This window comes from Cavia porcellus, unplaced genomic scaffold, assembly GCF_034190915.1.
Source record: "Cavia porcellus strain 051 isolate PalLab524CR breed Dunkin Hartley unplaced genomic scaffold, mCavPor4.1 scaffold_6, whole genome shotgun sequence".
In the NCBI taxonomy this organism is placed as follows: domain Eukaryota; kingdom Metazoa; phylum Chordata; class Mammalia; order Rodentia; family Caviidae; genus Cavia; species Cavia porcellus.
The window spans coordinates 94,534,490-94,554,582 of record NW_026947489.1 but is presented as its reverse complement, the minus strand read 5'-3'; the positions used below and the strand labels follow the sequence as shown (position 1 = coordinate 94,554,582).

The window sequence follows — 20,093 nt, the reverse complement described above, 5'->3', positions numbered from 1 at the left end:
ATTGCTGATGAGAGAGCTCTCGAGAGACCTAGGGACGGTTGGACCTCCGTTGGCCCAGAACTCGTCTTCAGCAGAGATCTACACCACTGCCGCCCTCAGGTCGACACCGTCGCACCTCAGTGACGTAGCGGGAGGAAGCAGGTGGCCGGACTGAGTTCGGGGTCGCTCTGCGGTTCCCGCCCCGCCACCCCCGCAGCCGCCGCCGAGGACTGAGGCCACACAGACTGGTTCTGTTGTGCCCGTTTCCCGCCCCTGACGATGAGCTCCAGGCCTCGGAGACCATCAGCCTGATGAGCAGGTCGATGCCCAGAGTAGGGCAGGGCTGGGTAAGGCGACGTGGTGTGGACAGTGGATCTGGACCGGAACCAAGGCTGAGTCCATTTTCTCTTGGAAACCTGAGACCGCGTCTCTTCGTTCACCAGCGCACTCAGTGTCTCTCTTAGCTCCGTAAAACGGGCCAGGATACTGCAGGGTGCCAGGCTCCGATACAGGTTACAATCTTTTAATAATCACAATTTAAAATTTATTTATTTTGGTACTGGTAATCAAACTCAGGACCTTGCGCTTGTCAGGCAGGCGCTGTGCCGCTGAGCTACATCCCCGGCAAAGTAAATCACTTTTTTTTTTTTAATCTTTTTGAGAGGCTGGGGATTTAGCTCAGCGTCAAAAGCGGCCACTTGGCAAGCGCAAGGTCTTGTTCCATCCCTGATTCCGAAAAAAAAAAAATCTTTTTGAGATGGTTCCCGCTCTGCAGTTGAGGCTGACCTTGAGCTCACTTTGTGGTCCAGGCTGGTCTTTGAACTCACAAGGATCCATCTGCTTCAGCCTCCCCAGTGCTGGGATTACAGGCCTGTGCCACCACACCTAGCTTTCAGTAATCACATTTTAAACAGGAAATGAGGAAAGATGAAATTAACTATATGTTAGGTACAGTTTATGCAATCAGTCTTCTGTGTTTTGAATCCACAGAATCCAAACATCGAAAACAAATTGCACATACCCAGATTTTTAAGTTGTGGTTATTCCCTAAACAATGCATTGTAACTGTTTGCTTACTCTCTTCATTGTATAGTACCCATCTCCCAAGGACTCCAAGGTATAACTATTGTTTCAACATGTGATCTGTATAAAAAATACCAGAGACACACGAAGTGGTGGCACATGCCTAGAATCCCACCACTCGGGAAGCTGAAGCAGGAGGATCAACACAAGTTTGAAGCCAATCTGAGCTATAGAGTGAGTCCATGATCAGCCTGGACTACACAGCACAAAAAAAAATTTTTTTTTTGCATTCTTCAATACTCAGTGTCTGTTTTTACACTTAACCTTACATGTCTTAAGTGGCAGCGCCACATTTGTGATCCTCAATAGCTACTTGTGGCTCAGCTCTGAGAAATAAAAGATAAAACCCTACGTCCCCTGTCTGGTAGGGCTTAATACTGGGCAGACAGCAGAGTAAACTCACAATATCGTTGCAAATTTTGATTAATGAGCCAGGCATGGTGATGCACAGCTATAATCCCAGCACTCACGAGGCTGAGGCAGGAGGATTGCTGTGAGTTTGAGGCCAGTCTGGGCTACAAACTTGAGTTCAAAGCTAGCCTGACTTGCATAGCGAGACCCTGTCTCAAAAAGATTAAAAAAAAAAAAAGGTTTTAAGCCAAGTGGGTAGGACATGAGTCTTGGCCACATTTCCCTCAATGGGACACAATACCTGACACCCTCAACTAGGAGGCCTTTATTTCGCTCACGCTTCCAGTCCAGGCCTGTACAGCAGGGCAGAGCAGCCTGGCGCAGCCAGGAGGTGAAGGGAGGAGCAGGTTAGGGCTGCCTCTAGCCCAGCCGCAGCCCCTGACAGCAATCCACGGTGCGTACAGCTCCCGGGGAGCAGTCCCCTTCCATGCGGGAGGCTTTGGGGACACTGCAGAGCTGAGCCATAACAACGTGTGCCCCCTCTGCGGCGGTCCTAGGCGCCCTGCCTCCCCAAGAGCCTGCTGCTCCTCCAGGCGCGATGACAGCTGTTAGTGACAGACAGGCAGGACCTGCAGTAGACGCCAGGTGCAGCTGGGAAGGCCGCGGGTGTGATTCCAACCCAGCTCCGCTAGGGGGCGCATCTCGCGCTGGGAGATGGCAGTGGAGTGGGGATCAGAAGTTTACACACTCAGCAATAGCAGCGCAAGTCCAAGTGGGGAAGTCGGTTCCGAAAGTGGGAGTGTTTCTCTGAGCAACAGAGATTACCAGGGAAACAAGCAGATTTTGTTTTGAGATAGGGTCTCCTTTTTTTTTCAGTTCAGAGATTCTCCTGCCTCAGGCTCCCAAGTGCTGGGTCACCATGCCCGGCCAACAAGTACATTTGACTTTGTAAAATTAAAAAATTTTGTACACATAGAAAATATCTTAAAATTGCTAATCCATTCATGAAAATTAATATATTTTGAGGAAAAGATTAGGAATGCTAGAGCAGGGGATTTAGCTCAGCCTTGTAAGCACCTGCCTGGTAAGTACAAGGTTGTGAGTTCGATCCCCAGTATCAAAAAAAAAAAAAAAAATTAGGAATGCAATAGTTAAATAGGCAAAGGATGCAAACAATTCATAAAAGAGGAACCGCAATAGGCAGGATTATTGGCCTTCCCAGTGGCTGGTGATGGCAGTTTAAACACCAGGGAAGTGTCTTTCTTTGTGCTTTTATTTTCCCTCAGATGTATGGTTCACAATACTGCTCCAGGCATCAAAAACAGCTCCCTCAAACATTACTGGAGATGCAACAGAATTATGGGCAACCGCTCTGAAAACAGTTGTCAATGTTAATCAAAAGATGTGACAAGGACATCTCTGCACTCGCTGCCCCCAGCCCTGAGGCACTATTGTAAGGGAGCAAGCCACTCTCCACAGTGGCACTGTCCTCACCAAAGCTGGAAGGAATGGAAATCTTCAACAATAAGGAAATATGTTAAAGCCACCTGAGGCTTACTCCCCAGGAGGCTGAGGCAGGAGGAGCACAGGTTCAAGGTCAGTCTGGGCAATCTAGTAAGACCTTGTCTCAAAGTATATAAAGGGCTGGGGATTGGGGCTGGGGATTTAGCTCAATGGCCTAAACACCTGCCTGGCAAGTGTGAGGTCATGAGTTCGATCCCCAGCACCAAAAAAAAAAAAGGACTGGGGATGGAGCTCAGTGGTAGAGCACCCCTAGGTTTAATCTCCACCCCCTTAAAAAAAACAAGTAGGCCATAGTCTGGAAGGTCTAGCTCAGTGATAGAGCACACGCTTAGCATGTGTAAGGCACTGGGTTGAATTCCCAAGCACCAAAACAGATTTGAGGGGAGGGAGAAAAGACAGAAAAAGAAGGGAAAACCACACAACTATAATAAAAAAGGTAAATGTTGGCCAAGATACGAAGAAATTGAGATCCTCACGCACTGCTTGGGAGAATCATAAAATGGTGTGGTGGTTTTGGAAACTAGCCTTGAACGGGTACACAGTGTAGCCATGTGACCCTTCGTCCCACCTGCAGATATGGATGCCTGTGAGAAATGAAGGCAGGCAGATGTCCATGAACAAGCTTGTGGACAGAGGCTCACAGCAGCACAGTGCAGAACACCACAGCAGAGACAGTGCACATGTGCACCAACTGAAGAATGGAATAGATATGGTAGACCTGAAAAGTGAAATATTACTTGGATATAAAAAGGAATGAAACTGGGCCTGGTGGCTCATGCCTGTAATCCCAGTGTTCAGGAGGCTGAGGCAAGAGGATCACCATGAGTTTGAGATTAGCCTGGGTTACACAGTGAGTCCAAGGCCAGCCTGAACTGCGTACTGAAGCACTGTCTCAAGAAAAAAAAAAAGAGTGGCTGGTAAATGCTACAACATGGGTGAATTTTTAAAACTATGCTAAGTGAAAGTAGCCACAAGGTGCCAAATGAGTTGCAGTAATATTTACATAAAAACCTATACAATCTAGAGGAATAGGAAATACAGTACTAGTTGTCTAGAACTGAGTGAGTGAGAGCAAAGTGGGGAGTAACTGTTAGTGGGTTTGGGGTTTTTTAAGGGAGATAATATAGCTGGGCGTGTGGCACACACCTACAACCCCAGCACTCAGGAGGTTGAGGCAGGAGAAGCACTGTGAGTTTGAGGCCTATCTGAACTACATAGCAAGAACCTGTCTCAAAAATTTTAAAGTAAATAATAATATAATAATAATAAAGGGTTGGGGGCCGGGGATTTAGCTCAGCAGAGTAAGCGCCAGACTGGCAAGCATTAAGTCGTAACTTCGATCCCCGGTACAGAAATAACAAAGGGTTGGGGACGCAGTTCAGGGTGCAGGCCTTGGGTTCACTCCCCATCTTGGAGAAACAAAAACTAAGCTGTATCAAAACAAGGCCACGAGACACGGAAGGCACAACATGAGTTGCAGTGCCCGACACAGCTCCCGGGGCTTCGAAAACACAGGAACCCCGCCCCGCCTCCGCCCCTTCGCACTCAGCCTCCGCCTCTGGGACTTAGTGTCCCGGCCCCGCCTCGGGGCGCGGCGACGTCACGTCCGGCCCTGACCGGAAGTCCTCCGCGACTCCCGGAAGCGCCGGAGCCTGGACGATGGCTGACCTGGACGCTTCCCTCCGGGGCGTACCCGAAGCCCCGGCGCCGCCACGGTAGCGCGGACCTGGGTCTCCAGGTGAAAAGCGTCGGGTGAACGGGGTCTTAGAAAGAAGCGTGAGGTCTCCCAGCCTCTCCGCAGCCCTCTCTGGACCCTGGCTTCTCCCCTGCCCCGGCACCCGGGCTGCCCCGAACCCCGTCCGCCCCGGCGCCTCGGTCTCCCGCAGGCACAGCGGTTGGTAGCCCCGGCCGGGGAGCCTTGACGTCGCCTCCTCGAACCCGCTGCAGGCATGGAAGGCTCCAAGGCGTCCAGCAGCACCATGCAGGTGAGCTTCGTGTGCCAGCGCTGCAGCCAGCCCCTGAAACTGGACACCAGCTTCAAGATCCTGGACCGCGTTACCATCCAGGAGCTCACAGGTCAGCGACAACCGCGAAACGGGGTGGCCAGGACGTGGTCTGGTCACCTCCCCGGGCCCCTGTTTCTCATCGGGCACAGGAGGGCACTGTGACAGAGCGTGCCCTGCGAGGCAGGAATGTCCGTACTCCCTGCTTCTGCCCTCTCAGGGGAGAGGCGGGTGTGGTGATACCCGCGGCAGTGTCGGGATCTCACTACCGAGTGCCGCATGCCGAACTTCACTCAGTTCCCGCAGCATCCCCTGTGGCGAGCGTTACCTCCCAGCACAGGGGAGGAATCCAGGCTCAGGCAGGTGAGCTAACTGCCGGTAACCCAGCAGCCAGTCGGGAGCAGTCGTTTCCCAAGCGCAGCAAGTGAGATGTACACAGACAGACGCGGCAGAACTGTCCGCGGAGATTAGCCGCTGGGCATGTAGTCAGCCTGCTTGGGTCTACATCTGGCTGACAGGCACCGAATGACTTTCTGCAGTGACTTCACCTCTAAACCTTGGCATCTTTCTTGAAAGTCTAAAACTACCTCATAAAGTAGCTGTAAAGATTATTTCGTGTTTGTTTTTGAGGCTCATTTGGCAGGGTTGGTTGGTTTGGTTTTGAGACCAGGTCTGGTTCAGGCCGGCCTGGAACTCACAGCGATCCTCCTGCTTTTTGTGGGTTTTTGTTTTTGTTTTTGTTTTTGTTTTTTTTGAGAAAAGGCCTCAGTAGTAGCCCAGGCTAGACTCAAAAGCATGGTGATCCCTCCTGATTGCTGGGTTACAAGCGTGTACCCCTGTTCCTGGCATCTCCTCCTAATTATGGCATCCATTCTTTCTCTAAGTCACTGTATTTGTGCAGTGTGATGTGATATTTCAGTCCTCACACAGGCTATGCACTGTTGCCTGTGTCTTCTGACAGTTACCGTTTCTTTGTGGTGAGAACACTAAAGCCTCTCCTCCTACCTCTTTGGAGATGCACAGTGTGTCCCTGTTCCTGGGGTTACTGCTCTGTGCAGTAGGACACAGAACCAACCTTTCCTCTCTGGCTGGAACTTGGTACCTCCCCAGGAGCCCCCACTGCTCCGCCCCATCCCAGCCCGGGCCCCCCACGATGTGCTTTCCGTGTCTAAGTGAGATCGAGCCCCAGACTGCACATATTCATGGATTCAGCAGTGTTTGTCTTCCACGCCAGGCCCTTTTCACTCAGCATAACATCCCCTCATTCCACCCCATATCACAAATGACAGTGCTGTTTACTTTTTTTTTTTCCTAAATAGAATTTCACTGTGTACATGGGCTGCACGCTTTTCATGAGTAGGGGCACTCACATAACCCTGATGACTGCAAAGTAGCAGGCTTCCTTTCCACTTCTCACGTTTCTCTCACAGTGTTCCAAGGGAAAGGTGAGGTCAGCCTGGTGGAGGAGACTTCAGAGGCAGCAACCAGCCCCTCGTGTGAGCACCCTGCTCCAGGGGCATTTGTGGCTAGGACCCAGCTTTATGTATCTTATCACCCCTCCATACTACTGCAGATCAAGGCCTCCCCACAATTGTTTCGAAGCAAATCCCTCCCAGATACAGATCATAAATATTTATGTATCTTTGAAAGATAAGGGTTCTTTCTAAAATAATCATGTTACCCATTATTAATCCCTTTAAATTGCAGGGTGCAATCACACATGCTTTTAAACCCCAGCACTCTGGGAGACCAAGGCGGGAGGACTGCAGTTCAAATTGGGCAACTTAGTGAGACTGTCTGAAAATAAAAGGCCTGGAGTGTATCTTGCCTGTGCAAGACCTTGAGTTCAATCCACAGTGATACAAAGTATAAAGCAAAAAATTTCAACATCTTCTTAACCTGATTTAATAAGCAGAAGGAAGAAGACAATGTTACTTAAAGTAAATGTTAAAGAATAAAAAATTTAAAAATGAATAAAAATAGGCTTGCTGATGAGGATATTTAATAAATTCTCTGGCTTATATAAGACTGTTTCTTGCTGGGTGTGGTGGTGCATGCCTATAACCCAGCACTTAGGAAGCTGAGGCAGGAGAATTGCCATGAGTTTGAGGCTAACCTGGGCTACTTAGTGAGATTATTTCAAAAAAGGAAGAAAGAAAGAAAGACCTGTTTCTTGCTCAGTATTTTTCTTTCTTCTAGCTCCATTACTTACTGCAGGCCAAGCGAAACCAGCAATGGTCCAGGAGGAAGCGGCTAACCCAGGCGAGGTAATAAAAGTGCCCTCCACACTTCTCCTTACACAGTTCGTGTGCTGTGGGGCGACCCAAGGTGCCAGTCAGAACCAGGCTGTAAGTACAAGTCACTCATGTGGGAGGGGACCCTAGGAGGCTGCCCTTGGAAGCAGGAGTGTCACAGGAAGCAAAGGGGTGTGGCTGGGCCCAGGATACCTATGAGGTCCGTGTGTAGGGGCCACTTCCTGAGGAGTGGTGCTGCACACACCCAAGGCTTGCCCTGCCCAGGTGACAGGGGACTTCTGCAGGTGGCCAGAGAAGGACCCCAGGCAGAGGGCCCTGTGTAATCCTGTCCCAGTGCTGAAGGCGGAACCGTGCATGTGGCCCTTGCCCAGCACTGTGACTAGGCTTTCTCTCCCCTACCTGGCTGCTGCATGTTCAAAACTGCAGATTCCATAAACTGGGTAATGGTAGCCAGAAATGCTTTTCCCCCACAAAACAGACAAGCAGGACCTGTGGTTCATCTGCATGAGGGTCCTTTCTTCGCTGCCTAGAAAATCCCATTTCCCATGGCTCAGGCTTCCTGGGGCCCATGAGATTGGAGGGCAGAGCCGAGTGGGGCTGCCAGGTCCTGACCCTCTGCTCCCTTTGCCAGGAGCTGTTTGTGGAAACGCGCCAGGACGGCGTCTCCCGCAGGTTCATTCCCCCAGCCAGGTGCCTGCCCCTCCTTGCCCTGCTCCCTGCCCCAGGCTAGGGTCTCAGAGGGGGAAGGCGGGGCCAGACGAGTGGTCACCAGCCTCAGGCTCTTGTAGGGAGGTCTCCACAGGGCCTTCCCCAAGAGAGAGGCGCCCCTTGGGTGGTGGGCAGGCATGGGTCTGAGGAGGCCTCCGAGCCCCTCACGTGGCCTTGGGCTGGGGTTTCTGCAGAATGCTGTCCACGGAAAGCGCCAACAGCTTCACACTCATCGGGGAGGCTTCAGACGGTGGCACCATGGAGAACCTCAGCCGCAGGCTGAAGGCAAGCGGCTGGCTGGGCGGAGGAGCAGCAGCGGGCTGTTGGTGCAGGGTGGCCCACCCTGACCTTCCCACCCTCCAGGTCACCGGGGATCTTTTCGACATCATGTCGGGCCAGACAGATGTGGACCACCCGCTGTGTGAGGAGTGCACGGACACGCTCCTGGACCAGCTGGACACGCAGCTCAATGTCACTGAGAACGAGTGTCAGAACTACAAGTGAGCACGGGGCCGTGGTGGGGGCCAGGCTGGGCCTGGCACGGCCCTGCCTCCCTCTCCCGCCACCCCATCCCTCAGGCGCTGTCTGGAGCTCCTGGAGCAGATGGGCGAGGATGACAGTGAGCAGCTGCAGGAGGAGCTGCGGGAGCTAGCCCTGGAAGAGGAGCGGCTGCTCCAGGAGCTGGAGGAAGTAGAGAGGAGCCGCCAGGGGGTGGCCGAGGACCTGGAGACCGTGCAGGCTGAGGCTGAGCAGCTGGATCAGGAAGAAGCCCAGTGAGTGCCCACGGCGAGGGCAGATTGCACCTGTCTCATGCCAAGCCTGGCCACTTGCACTCCAGGTCCCATTTGTTGTTTCCAGATCTTTCTTCTGAGGCTTTGGGAGATCAGGGATGAAAGGCCAGTGTGATCCCATGACAAAGGGGTTCCTTATCCCTCAGGGAGGCACGGTGTCCACGCTGAAGGATTGAGGACCCGGGGACCTTTCACTAAGCGCCGTGATGAGCGCACTGGTGTTGGTGCTGGGAGGATGGCAGTGTGGAGCAACCAGGGTTGGGGGTCACTTCTGGCTGTTTGTGGAGGCAGCTGCTCGGCTTGCTTGGAAGATGCAGCAGCACAGGAACATCTGTGTCCAGTCACGAGGGGTCCTTTCCTCCACCCTTTTGCTTCTGGGCAGTGGGAACTGTGAGATGTTTCTGTGCCTCCCACGCAGAACAGCTAAGGCACACGTGCTCTGTGTGGGGTCCCCCACGACTCCCATGGGCCTGGCTGTCGCAGGTACCAGCGGGAATACAGCGAATTCAAACGGCAGCAGCTGGAGCTGGATGACGAGCTCAAGAGTGTGGAGAACCAGATGCGCTATGCCCAGGTGCAGCTGGACAAGCTGAAGAAGACCAACGTCTTCAACGCCACCTTCCACATCTGGTAAGGCGGGAAGGGAGGCGCACGCGGCCAGAGCGCTACAGACCCGGACCCTCGCTGCGGACCCTGCACCGGGGACCCCCTCCCTCAGAAGCGGGATGACAGGTCACCTCCACCCCCGCCAGGTGCCCGCTGTATCCACAGCCCTATGGGGCTTGTGCTCACTTATGGGGAGGGGTTTGGGGGAAGGGCACCAGGACCCCCATCCCTGGGACAACAGACAAAGGGGAAGTCACACTGTGGTGAGAAAGGGACGGAAGCCGACAGATGTGGGAGCCCACAGGGTCTTCCCACTTTTTTTTTTTTTTTTTTTTTTTTTGGTACCAGAGATCAAATTCACAACCTCACGCTTGCCAGGCAGGTGCTTACGACACCGAGCTAAACCTCTGGCCCTATTTTTTTTTTTTTTTGGTGCTGGGGGTCAAACCTAGGGTCTCATGCATGTAAGTCAAGAGCTCTGCCACTGAGCCACACCCCCAGCCCATGCCTGCAGGTGTTCAAGGACCGGGTTTCTGCTTTAACACCTGAGCTGAGGGAAACACGGGCCATGCCAGCTGGAGCTCAGGCATGTGACCCTGAAGCTAAGGGGGAGATGCACTCAAGCTGGGGGCGTGGCGGGGGTGGCTCTGTTGGTGTCATACCTGTGTCCCCTTCCTCCACAGGCACAGTGGCCAGTTTGGTACAATCAACAACTTCAGGCTGGGCCGCCTGCCCAGCGTCCCTGTGGAGTGGAATGAGATCAATGCCGCGTGGGGGCAGACCGTGCTGCTGCTGCACGCCCTAGCCAACAAGATGGGCCTGAAGTTCCAGAGGTAAGGACACACTCCAAGAGGTGCATTATGACCCTTGGTGGTCCCCATGGGCGAGTCTGGTTTTCCACCTGTCACTGGATTTTTCCCACTGACAGGGCGATCGGTGGTCCCAGGCTTACAAAACCTCAGTGTTCAGGGCTGGGGATTTAGCTCAGCGGCATAAGCGCCTGCCTTGTAAAGCAGGCAGTCGTAAGTTCGATCCTTGGTACCAATAAAAAGGAAAAAGACAAAAAAAAAAAAAAAAAAAAAAAAAAAACCTCAGTGTTCCTCAACAGAGTTTCAGTTATTACTTTTTAAATCTGATCCCTCAGGAGGCTGAGGCAGGAGGATCGCTGTTTGAGGCCAGCCTGGGCTATAAAGTGAGTTCAAGGCCAGGCTGAACCACATAGTAAAACCCTGATTCAAAAAAACAAAAAAAAAATCTAACTCCAAACACACTAGTCTGTGAAAAGCCCCCATAGGTTTATGTAATAAATGTAACTATTTTTAAAAGTCTGTTTCATTCATTTGTGTTTTGAGATATGTCTTGCTATGTGGTCCAGATTGGCCTTTAACTGGTGTAGCCTGGGTAGCCTCAAACCTGAGGTCCTCTTGCCTCATCATCCCGGTACCAGGATTACAGGCATGTGCCACCACACTCCACAGCAGTCTTTTAACCCAGTCCTGTGGGGCGGCGGGAGAGGAGGCTGGTACGGGAAGCAGATTGGAAAGCTAGCGGTCACCATGGAAGAGCCACGTACACATCTCCACTTTCGTTTCATTTCAGGTATCGACTTGTTCCCTATGGAAACCACTCATACCTGGAGTCCCTGGCAGACAAATCCAAGGTACTCGGGAGGCGCCATCTTCACTGGGTTACAAAATTCATAATCCTCTGCGCTTTGGGCCCCGTAAGCCCTTGCGTGGCTTACACAGAGCATCAGCTTCCACCCCAGCACTGAAAAGACAAAGGGTCTGCCTGCAACAGTGGCATCAGGGGGCGTCCTTCAGGTACTAGTGAAGGGCCAGTGCCTCACACAGGCGCAGCTTGGTGCAGAGGAAGTGGAGAAGGGCAGGGCGGTCTGCACCCTGGTGTGAGGCACCACTGGCGTGCCCCTGCGCAGAAACACTGCTGAGACTGCGTTTGCCCAAGGTTATTGTCACCGATCGAGGTCGTGCATGCGTATTTTCAGTGGACACAGCTGGAGGACAGCAGGAGGGGCCATCAGGACTGGGAGTGGTCCCAGTTCCCCAACCTCTCATCGTGTCCACGGCTGTTCTCTTGCCTGCACAGGAGTTGCCGCTGTACTGTTCTGGAGGGCTGCGGTTTTTCTGGGACAATAAGTTCGACCATGCCATGGTGGCCTTCCTGGACTGTGTACAGCAGTTCAAAGAAGAGGTGGAGAAGGGCGAGACGCGCTTTTGTCTCCCGTACAGGTCAGTGCCCCTGCACCGAGGGACCTCGAAGTGGGGCCAGGTTGGTGGTACCAACGGGAGGTGAGAAGGCGACAGGGCGGTGTCCATGGGGGAGGCAGAGGCCTGGCCCAGGCTGCGGGGCCCGAGTCGCAGCTGGTTCTGGGATGCTCTTGGCACAGAGCTGAGCCTGCTGGCCAGTGTCTCGGGTCCCCCTGCAGCCTCTGGAAGTGAACAGGGGATGCCGTTCGGGAGGGCGGGGCAGGAGAAGTAGCCCTGGATGGGAAGGTGGGGCTGGGCATGTCACCTGACACAGGCTGCTCTTCTCACATGAGCGCAGGGACACCCGGGACACGGGACAGTGCCATGACCCGCCCTCAGCCCTGCAGGCTGCTCAGTGGTCTGGGTGTGTGTCCTGTCCCTGCGCCCTGCAGTGACAGTGAGGCTCTTGTGACAGCCTTCTTGATGTTGGACTTTCAAGCAAATCCAAACTGCAGCACGGTTCCCCGCCAAGCGCACTGTCAGATAGGGTGACAGGACGGTCCTGTGACCTGTCCCCACCCACCTGGCTTGGGCCTTAGTTACCGAGCATCTCTGCCGCCCGCCCGCCTGCAGGATGGACGTGGAGAAGGGCAAGATCGAGGACACGGGCGGCAGCGGCGGCTCCTACTCCATCAAGACCCAGTTCAACTCAGAGGAACAGTGGACGAAGGCGCTCAAGTTTATGCTGACCAACCTGAAGTGGGGCCTGGCCTGGGTCTCCTCGCAGTTCTACAACAAATGACTTCCTTTTCTCCTTAAGGAGACGTTGGCCTTGCAGGCTTTATATTTTGTTTTGTTTGAAAAAGAAAAGTTTATAAACTTTAGGCGATACCAATACCAAGAGACAAAAGCCAGGAAAGCCCTTTATCATAAGCAGCCCTGTGGCTGGTGGGCTCTGGATTGTGGCCTGCTGCCAGCCCCAGCAAGGTCCCCTGGAGCCCAGGCCTCCCTGGCTCCTAGGAAAATGCATTTAAGTTTCTTTTTTTTTTTTTTTTTTAACTGAGTCAAAGTTGATGTGCTTTCCCTGGATTTTATGTCCCTCAACTTGCTGCAAGTAAAACATGGAATAGAAACTTTGCTCTCTGCTGCAATGCCAAGCTGTGGGAGGTACACCGCCGGGTGACGGAAGTGACACCTGGGTTCTGCCAAGCCACCCAGAGCCTGAGACAGAGCTGCTGCCCCCGGCTCCATAGTCGGGTGTTGGTAATAGAAGGTTTTGGGGGTCACCATGTGCTGTGCCCTGCATGGACAGGCTCCAGGGGGGTGCAGGTGCCCAGGGTTTAGTAACTAGCGGGGGGCAGGGTGGTGTGTGTGGGTCCAGCAAAGGGAAAACAGATAGCGGAGAATGGCTACTACGTTGCTTTTAGTGACACAACAGGGATTTTACACCAAAAGAAACATGGGGACCTGGTGACAGGGTCACCCAGAGAGTCCCCTTCCTGGGGCCCTTGGCTTATTTAAAGGCAGACCAGGAATATCTTGTTTAAAGTAAACCAACATTACAGATCCACCTTGGCCCAGTCCTGGACACTCCTGGTCTGAAGTGACAGAAGGGACACACTTGGGTCCCTCAGCTCCTTCCCTGGCAGCCGTGGCCTCTCCAGGGGCTTGGTCCTCAGCAGCTTGAGTGCACACGTCCCTGTCACTCAGCAAGGGAGGCTGGTGGCCTCTGCAGCCTGTGCCCAACGCGCTGCGCTGCGGGAGGGGACAGCAGCGCAGGAGCCCAGGCGGCCTGGAGGGGCGGGACAGCAGTAGGGCTAACTCCCACGCCATGGGTCAGGACAGCATAGGAGAACTCCGCTATACTCTCTGAGGCGATGCCAGTGATGCTCTGCAAGTGCCGCACCACCTGCGGAGTAGAGCAGCCTCCAGTCACATGGTTCGGCATGTTAGCACACACATGTGCATGAACACACATGCACATACACTGCCTGGGGTGTTCTCTACAGCAGGTGTGGACTTCTTTTCCCTCAGCCCACTGGGGTGGTGGATTCGGACCCCAGTACTCTGGAGATTCTTCGGTCACAGAGAACCCACAAGCTCAGCATGGGCGGGGGCTCATCTCCATGGGCAACAGTAGAGACTGCACTCCAGTCCTGCCAGTCTCCCCACCCGAGGACCTGTCCTTGGCCTGCTGCCCCGTCCCAAGCCCAGAACTAGGCTAACGACCTCAGCAGGGGTCTCTGCAGTCACACCCAGGGCACCTACCTGGCTCCAGCATGCGTGGCTCTGCACAAAGGCACTTGCCGCAATGACCCCCACTGCCAGCAGCATGAAGTCTTCCTGCACCGGGCTGAACTGCTCCCTAGGGGAGTAAGCCAGCCACGGCTGAGCCCTGCAGTTCTGGAGCCTCACAGGACTCTCGGTGCATGTGTAGTCTGGCAGGAAGTGGCCAAGAGCTGGCTTCAACCTGCGCCTGTGCTGGCCACACAGCAGGGCTCAACACAAGCCTCCAGCCAGGTGGCCTACAGCTTCTGTGGCCACTGTATCCCCATCAGACACAGTGAGGCTCTGGACAGCTGATGTACAGTAACTGAACACCAGTAAACCTGACAGCTTTCTGGGCCTTCCTGAGTGGGGCCTATGTGCCAGAAGCTGAAGGAACCAGGCTGAGCCTGCTGTGCACCACCCCGGTGCAACCCCTAGGGCCTTATACCCCTGCAGCTGGCTGGGCGTGGCGCTCCCCACAGCAGATCTCAGCAGGCTCTCGTACACAGGACCGTGCAGAAGGTAGACCAGGTCGAGCAGGCTCAGGCAGGTGGCATGCAGCCGTGTGGCGGGGACCACGCAGCCATTGTACCCTGGATGGAACAGGCATGACAGGGCACTGAGCGGCGGTTCTCTGCCCATCAGTCCCAGCTGTGACTGGAAGTGTTCAGCCAAGTCCCATGAGCAGGTCAGCTTTAAACGACGAAAGAATCAGAAAGCCTCCACTTGTAGCCTATATGCCATCCCAGGGGGTTGTTGCCCTTTTTTTTATTTTCATCTTTTTGAGACAGGGTCTCACTATGCAACTCAGGCTGGCCTCAAACTCACAGCAGTCCTCCTGCCTCAGCCTCCCGAATGCTAGGATCACAGGTGTACACTGCCACGCTTGGCTGTTCCTCTTACCTTATTCCTGTTCGAAACACCTACTATGACCCTGCAGCAAGGGAAGTTCCTCCGAGCTGCTTTCGCTAACAGTGCAGAGGAAACACCGCACCCATCCAGGGCACTGCAACCTTTCTGCTCTCCCTGGTAGGTCCTGACCCCCGGCCCCAAGGTTTGGGGCACATTTCTAGTGCTCTCTATGAAATCTCCAGGCTGCATCCCAGCACAGTAAAGTACCTAAAACTTCCAGCAGTGTTTCCACATACTCCAGGGGAGTGGAGCGGTTGATCTGGAAATCTAGGGACTTCAACACATCCAGCTCGGACTCTAGCAGCTCCTCCTTAGTGTACTGGTACCCCAGGGCCTGGAGGAAGTGCAAGGCCGTGAGGTTGTTGATGATCTGGGCAAAGGAAAACCACAGGTGGGATTCAGATATATGGCTCGCATCTCGAGCCATGCAGAAATCTCTACTTGTCCTCATTGCCAGCCTCCCCTTGCTTGGGTTAAGAGGGTTGGGATCAGCTTTCTCTGGGAATTCTCACGCCCTGAAGCAAGCCCTGGTGGTGGGATCTTTTCCTATTCCACAGGAATTCCTCAGGCACATGGCAGTATTTTCGGTGCTGCAGCCCTGGTACCCAGCGTGGCACCTGGTCACGGAGGAAACCCAACATTTGCAGCACAAATGACACATGACAGCCCAGGCAGAGGAGTGATGCTGTCACACTGTGTCCTTTCTTAGTGGAACCACCCGCCTCTCAGGCTGCCAAGCTGGCACTCGGGGCACCTTACATAAAATGTCCTTGAGGCCAAGGGAAGGACAGGTGACCTGTGTGAATGGTGGCACCTGTCCAGCAGTTACACTTTGGAAACAGGATGTGGAGCTATTTAATTACTGTCCCTATGTGAGTGTGTGTGCTTAAGAGGGTACACTGGGAGCTCTCTAGACCTGCCACCTGGGCAGTGTCATCTGATCTGTGTGTAGGCTTCCCACAGCCACCTCCCTGAGTGGCCCCGGCTTACTTTGTAGTGAAAAGAAAGCTTGCTGGCTAGCTGGACACATGACACCAGGCGGAGAATGAACTTGCTGCAGAGCTGCTCCTTACGAGCCCTCCAGTTCTGTGCCTCTGTCCACTCGCTGTCTCCTAGCTGGGCCACTGCCTGTGCACAGATGGCCTCGGCCTGCTTGACCATAAACCTGTGGGGATGGGGAGGGGCATGAGCCACCCACACCCACACCCGCAAATAAAGGGTGCCTGTGCCACCACCTGCTCCACTTTATCCTCCCAGGTATCAGGTGCTGGCTGAGGCATTTGTTTGCAGTTAAAGGAGGGAGCAATACCAGCCCTGCAGGAGGACACCCAGGTTTCCACCCAGAGTGGCTGTTAGCCACTCTGCTTGTTAGGCCCCCAATCAGGGTTTACCTTTCCAGGATTTCTACAGCCTGGTAGCTCACAGATTTCTCCAGACACCATTGTTCAGACAGGAGAAAAATGAACTCTGCCAAACAGGAAAGAAGAGGCTCATTCACAAGTACAGCCCGCACTGCACTGTGCAATCTTGGTGCTGCATAAAAGCTCAGGAGGGGAGAAAGACCAGCTGGCCAGCTGAAGCGGGGCTAGGTTCCTGTGCAGCCAGCAGCCATCAGAGGCAGGACAGGGGCCAAAGGTGCAGGACACCCCACCCATGTCACTCAAGCCCCCAGGCCCACTGATGAAAGGTTTGGCCAGTAGCATATAAACACCAGCTGGAACTCCTGCAGGCAGGGCTCGGGCTCTGGCTTCAGGGTGGTGCTGCGGGCCAGGAAGGCGCCTCTTGCAGCTCCGGGTCCTTGTGACCTTGTTTGTTCAGCTGCCACCCTCTGGAGGTGCCCACAGCTGGACACTGTGTGTCGGTCTGGGAGGGGCGGGAAGCCCAGGGCACTGGGGCAGGTTTGTCACCAGGAGTGAGCTGCACTAAAGACAGGGCCAGAGCCAGGGAACGAGGCCCGACCACTGGGAGGCAGGAAGGACAGGGCACCTCGGCCAAGCAGTTCCCAGCCCTTTTCCCTTTGAAGAACAGCCCCAAAGAAAATTCTGCTTGGCTTGCACCATCATGAGATGGGCAGGTGTGAGCCCTCCACAAAGAGGGCGCCAGAGGAACTGGGGACTTTTATCACAGGCAGTGAAGAGCCACAGTTGAGTGGCTTTATCGGAAATGCTCCAAACCAGTGTTTCAAATCCTGGGTTGTTCTGTTTTGTTTTCTGTAGATTTTAGCATTTGCATTTTGCCAGGCCCAGTGGCATATGCCTGTAATCCCAGCACTCGAGAGGCTGGGGCAGGAGGATTGCTGAGTTCGAGGCCAGCCTGGGCTACATAGCAAGCCCTGTCTCAAAAAGGTGGAAGAGAATATTTGGATTTGTAATCTGAAATCTGAAATGGTCCAAAATTGAACACCATGTTGACACAAAGAATTAGAAAGTTTTGGAATAGAGATGCTCACAATTGTACACATATGATCAAATTATGTTTTCAAATGAAAACTGACTTTCCCAGAGGAAAAGCTATTTTTCTTTCTTTTTTGTAAAATTTTTCGCTACCCAAGATCAAACTCATGACTGCGCGCTTTAAGGCAGGTGCTTACACCACTGAGCTGAATCTCTAGTCCAAGAAAAGCTATTTTTGTTGTTGTTTTTGGTACTGGGGATCAAACTCACAACCTCGAGCTTGCAAGGCAGGCAATTATACTGCTGAGCTAAATCCTCAACCCTAAGAAAAGCTTTTTTTAAAAAATCAAGCTAGGGCTGGGGATTTAGCTCAGCAGCATAAGTGCCTGCCTTGCAAGTGTGCAGCTATAAGTTCAATCCCGGTATCAATTTTTTTAAAAAGACAAAAAAAAAAAACTCAGCGAGCATGATAGGGCAGACATGTTCTCTCAGCACTCTGGGAGGCTGAGGCAGGAGGACTACAAGTTTGAACCTAGCTTTGTGACTTAGCAATTCAGCAAGACTCTCTCAAATAAGTAAATAAATAGAGCCAGGGATGTAGTTCAGGTAAAGGCTCTAGATTCAATCCTCAGTACTGATAAAGAAAGAGGGAAAAAACCCTCAATTTAGCACAAGACAGTCAAACAATCTGCTTGACACACATTACACAGATGCATGAACAAAACCTTAACTGACACAGGCCACAGCCCTGCTGGTATTGTCCCACCCAGGAAACAATTGGTTTAAGTAATTTAGCAAAATGTCCTAGGACACATAATTGTGTGTTACTACCTAATCCTTTTATCACTGGACTTTAGGCTTCGTTTTGTTCTTTCTCCAGCTATTTGTTTTGGTTTTCATCTAAATTATCTACTCTATTTTCCAAGAAAATTGAGCTTGGGCTGGGGGAATGGGTAATAGTTACACCTCCTCCTTTATACTGGTGCCTCTACTCTCTACTACTGTAAACAGCACACACCCCCTCCAGCTTCTAGGACTCCATCTCTCTCCTTCTCATAGCTTTAAATTTTCTTTTTTGGGGGGAGGTGTACCAGGAATCAAACTCAAGCCCTCACATTTGCCAGGCAAGCACTGTACCATTGAGCTAAATCACCAGCCTTAATTTTCTTGATTTTCACTTTTTTTGAGACTGAGTCTCCCTATATCTGGATTTAAACTCACTCTGGCTGGCCTCACACTTGCAGTGATCCTCCTGCCTCAGCCTCCCAAGTGCTGGGTTTATACCTATGCGTCACCATCCCTGGCTTGCAGTCAGTTTTCCTGAAAGCCTGACTGATACATCTGATGCTGCCACTTCCTCCTTCACTCTGGAGTAATCTTCTGTAATCTGGATTCCACCTTTCCCAGATGGCTAAAATGACCACCTGGAAGGCCAACAGGGTGCCCCACTGCTGAGCCGTTGTGGCCAGTCCATCCTTACTCCTGCAGGGTTTCCTGCAGCAGGGACACTGCTGGAGCTTCCCCCACACCTTCCAAAGCCCCCTGGTACTCCTTCCACCTTGTCTACCATTTGCCTCCTCACTTTTTCCTCCCCAGTCTCCTTCCCACTCTAACTCCCTGGACACAGACTGCTCCCCGATGCGTGGTCCCTGGTGAGCTATTTTCTCCTGCTAAGAGCTCATCTTTTGCCACGCTGCAACAATGCCAGTATGAAGATAACTCACAAACTGTTTGCTCTAGTTCTGAACACTTCTTAGAAAACCTGCTCACAACCTTCCTCTACATACATTTCAAGTGCCTGAAACTTAGCAGATCCAAAACCAAAGCAGTTGTTTTCACAAACACGTCACACTTCTTCGTCATTATTTTAGCAGTGTGTCATCTTGGGTTTTTGTTGTTGTTTTGGTTTGGTTTTTGGTAGTACCTGGGATTGAACCCAGGGCTTCACTCTTGCTAGGCAAACGCTCCAGCACTGAGCTACTGCTCCTCGTATTTTCTTTTAAAACAGCATTGTGCTAAACTGCCCGGGCTAGATTTGAACTTGCAACCCTCCTGCCTCAGGCTCCCGAGTAGCTGGGATCCCAGGCATGCGCTGCATGCCAGCTGCTTCTCCTAACGGCATCGTTGGACGCCCAGACTCTGGGTACACTCATCTTTTCCCTCCTGTTTTCTTAGATTTACCCAGGACAGACCCCTGGATTGCTCCTCGAGAGACAGCTTAGTGCAGCTTTTCTGTCCTCAGCATGTTTCTTCCCTCTCGCGCCACTTATGTACCCGCACTATACCCTGGCATCTGCTGTTAGCTTTACTATCTCCCAGGGATCGTACGGGGATCCCTACTGCATCTTTCCGTCCCAGGCAGGATGGGGGAGAACACGTGGTAAAGAATCAAGGACAGGATCCCGGTGGGGCACACCTGTCATCCCTCCACTGGGGAGGCTGACGCAGGTCACTGCCTCCAGTTTGAGGCCAGCCTGGGGTACACCGCCAAAACCCCAGGAAACAACGCTAAAAGTTAAAAAACTGAAAACGGAACGCGGAAACAAGTCTTGCCGAGAGACCCAGCCCCTCGCGCCCGCGCGTGCAGCACACCCACGAAGCGCGTCTCCCGGAAGCGGAAGTGGCCGTGGCTGCCCACGGCCTCGCGCACAGCCTGCTCGTTCTGCCGGGCCAAGTGCAGCAGCGCGTCCTCGATGGTCTCGGTGGCCACTGCCCCGAACTGGAAGTTTCCCAAGGAGGCCGACCTGGGCCCCGCAGCCCTGTCCATGTTAAGCAGCCGTCTGTGGGCTTCCAGAGCACCCGCAGCGTGTCCGTCTTCGCCTCACGCCTGAGGGAAACCAACGTCGCCGCCGCGACGAGCTTTTTCAGCTTTTCCCGCTCCAACGGTCGCCGACCCCTCAGCCAATCAGAAGGCCCGACCTCTTCCCGTTGTCCCGCCCCCTCCAAGAGGCGGGATAATACGGGAAAAAAGTACAGACTACAACTCCCAGGATCCCTTGCGGCGGCGAAGGCC

General features: G+C 53.1%; 2 protein-coding genes across 9 annotated transcripts; one reads left to right on the top strand and one right to left on the bottom strand.

Moving 5' to 3' along the window:
- Position 1: 1 nt before the first annotated feature.
- Becn1 (beclin 1) lies at positions 2-12,640 on the top strand. Of its 7 annotated transcripts, none has more exons than XM_063251622.1 (12): positions 2-491; positions 4,885-5,013; positions 7,140-7,288; positions 7,827-7,885; positions 8,098-8,188; positions 8,267-8,403; positions 8,482-8,676; positions 9,178-9,324; positions 9,984-10,133; positions 10,900-10,960; positions 11,407-11,549; positions 12,141-12,640. In XM_063251622.1, the coding sequence occupies exons 2-12, from the start codon at positions 4,887-4,889 to the stop codon at positions 12,307-12,309; spliced, it is 1,428 nt and encodes a 475-aa protein (XP_063107692.1). In that variant the 5' UTR covers positions 2-491; positions 4,885-4,886; the 3' UTR covers positions 12,310-12,640. The 7 variants fall into 7 exon arrangements, with proteins under 7 accessions (XP_063107692.1, XP_063107694.1, XP_063107695.1 ...); XM_063251624.1 differs by lacking the exon at positions 2-491 and adding an exon at positions 4,517-4,675 and having other exon boundaries at positions 11,983-12,168; XM_063251625.1 differs by lacking the exons at positions 2-491; positions 12,141-12,640 and adding exons at positions 4,517-4,675; positions 11,866-12,046.
- Cntd1 (cyclin N-terminal domain containing 1) lies at positions 12,543-20,074 on the bottom strand. 2 transcript variants are annotated; one of them, XM_003467129.4, is made up of 7 exons: positions 19,673-20,074; positions 16,079-16,154; positions 15,678-15,852; positions 14,895-15,057; positions 14,224-14,368; positions 13,776-13,872; positions 12,543-13,416 (listed from the first exon to the last, which is right to left on the bottom strand). In XM_003467129.4, the coding sequence occupies exons 1-7, from the start codon at positions 19,845-19,847 to the stop codon at positions 13,210-13,212; spliced, it is 1,038 nt and encodes a 345-aa protein (XP_003467177.1). In that variant the 5' UTR covers positions 19,848-20,074; the 3' UTR covers positions 12,543-13,209. The 2 variants fall into 2 exon arrangements, with proteins under 2 accessions (XP_003467177.1, XP_063107697.1); XM_063251627.1 differs by having other exon boundaries at positions 14,895-15,021; positions 19,673-20,014.
- Positions 20,075-20,093: the final 19 nt, after the last annotated feature.

What these genes read in the sequence shown, in the direction of transcription:
- Becn1 (XM_063251622.1), top strand. Translation starts at nt 4,887, where the DNA reads ATGGAAGGCTCCAAGGCGTCCAGCAGCACCATGCAGGTGAGCTTCGTG. An exon ending in AACGCCACCTTCCACATCTG is followed by an intron (nt 9,325 to 9,983) that starts GTAAGGCGGGAA and finishes CTTCCTCCACAG; the next exon opens with GCACAGTGGCCAGTTTGGTA. An exon ending in CCCTGGCAGACAAATCCAAG is followed by an intron (nt 10,961 to 11,406) that starts GTACTCGGGAGG and finishes TTGCCTGCACAG; the next exon opens with GAGTTGCCGCTGTACTGTTC.
- Cntd1 (XM_003467129.4), bottom strand. Translation starts at nt 19,847, where the DNA reads ATGGACAGGGCTGCGGGGCCCAGGTCGGCCTCCTTGGGAAACTTCCAG. An exon ending in ACGCCCAGCCAGCTGCAGGG is followed by an intron (nt 13,873 to 14,223) that starts GTATAAGGCCCT and finishes TTACTCCCCTAG; the next exon opens with GGAGCAGTTCAGCCCGGTGC. An exon ending in GCCACGCATGCTGGAGCCAG is followed by an intron (nt 13,417 to 13,775) that starts GTAGGTGCCCTG and finishes TCTACTCCGCAG; the next exon opens with GTGGTGCGGCACTTGCAGAG.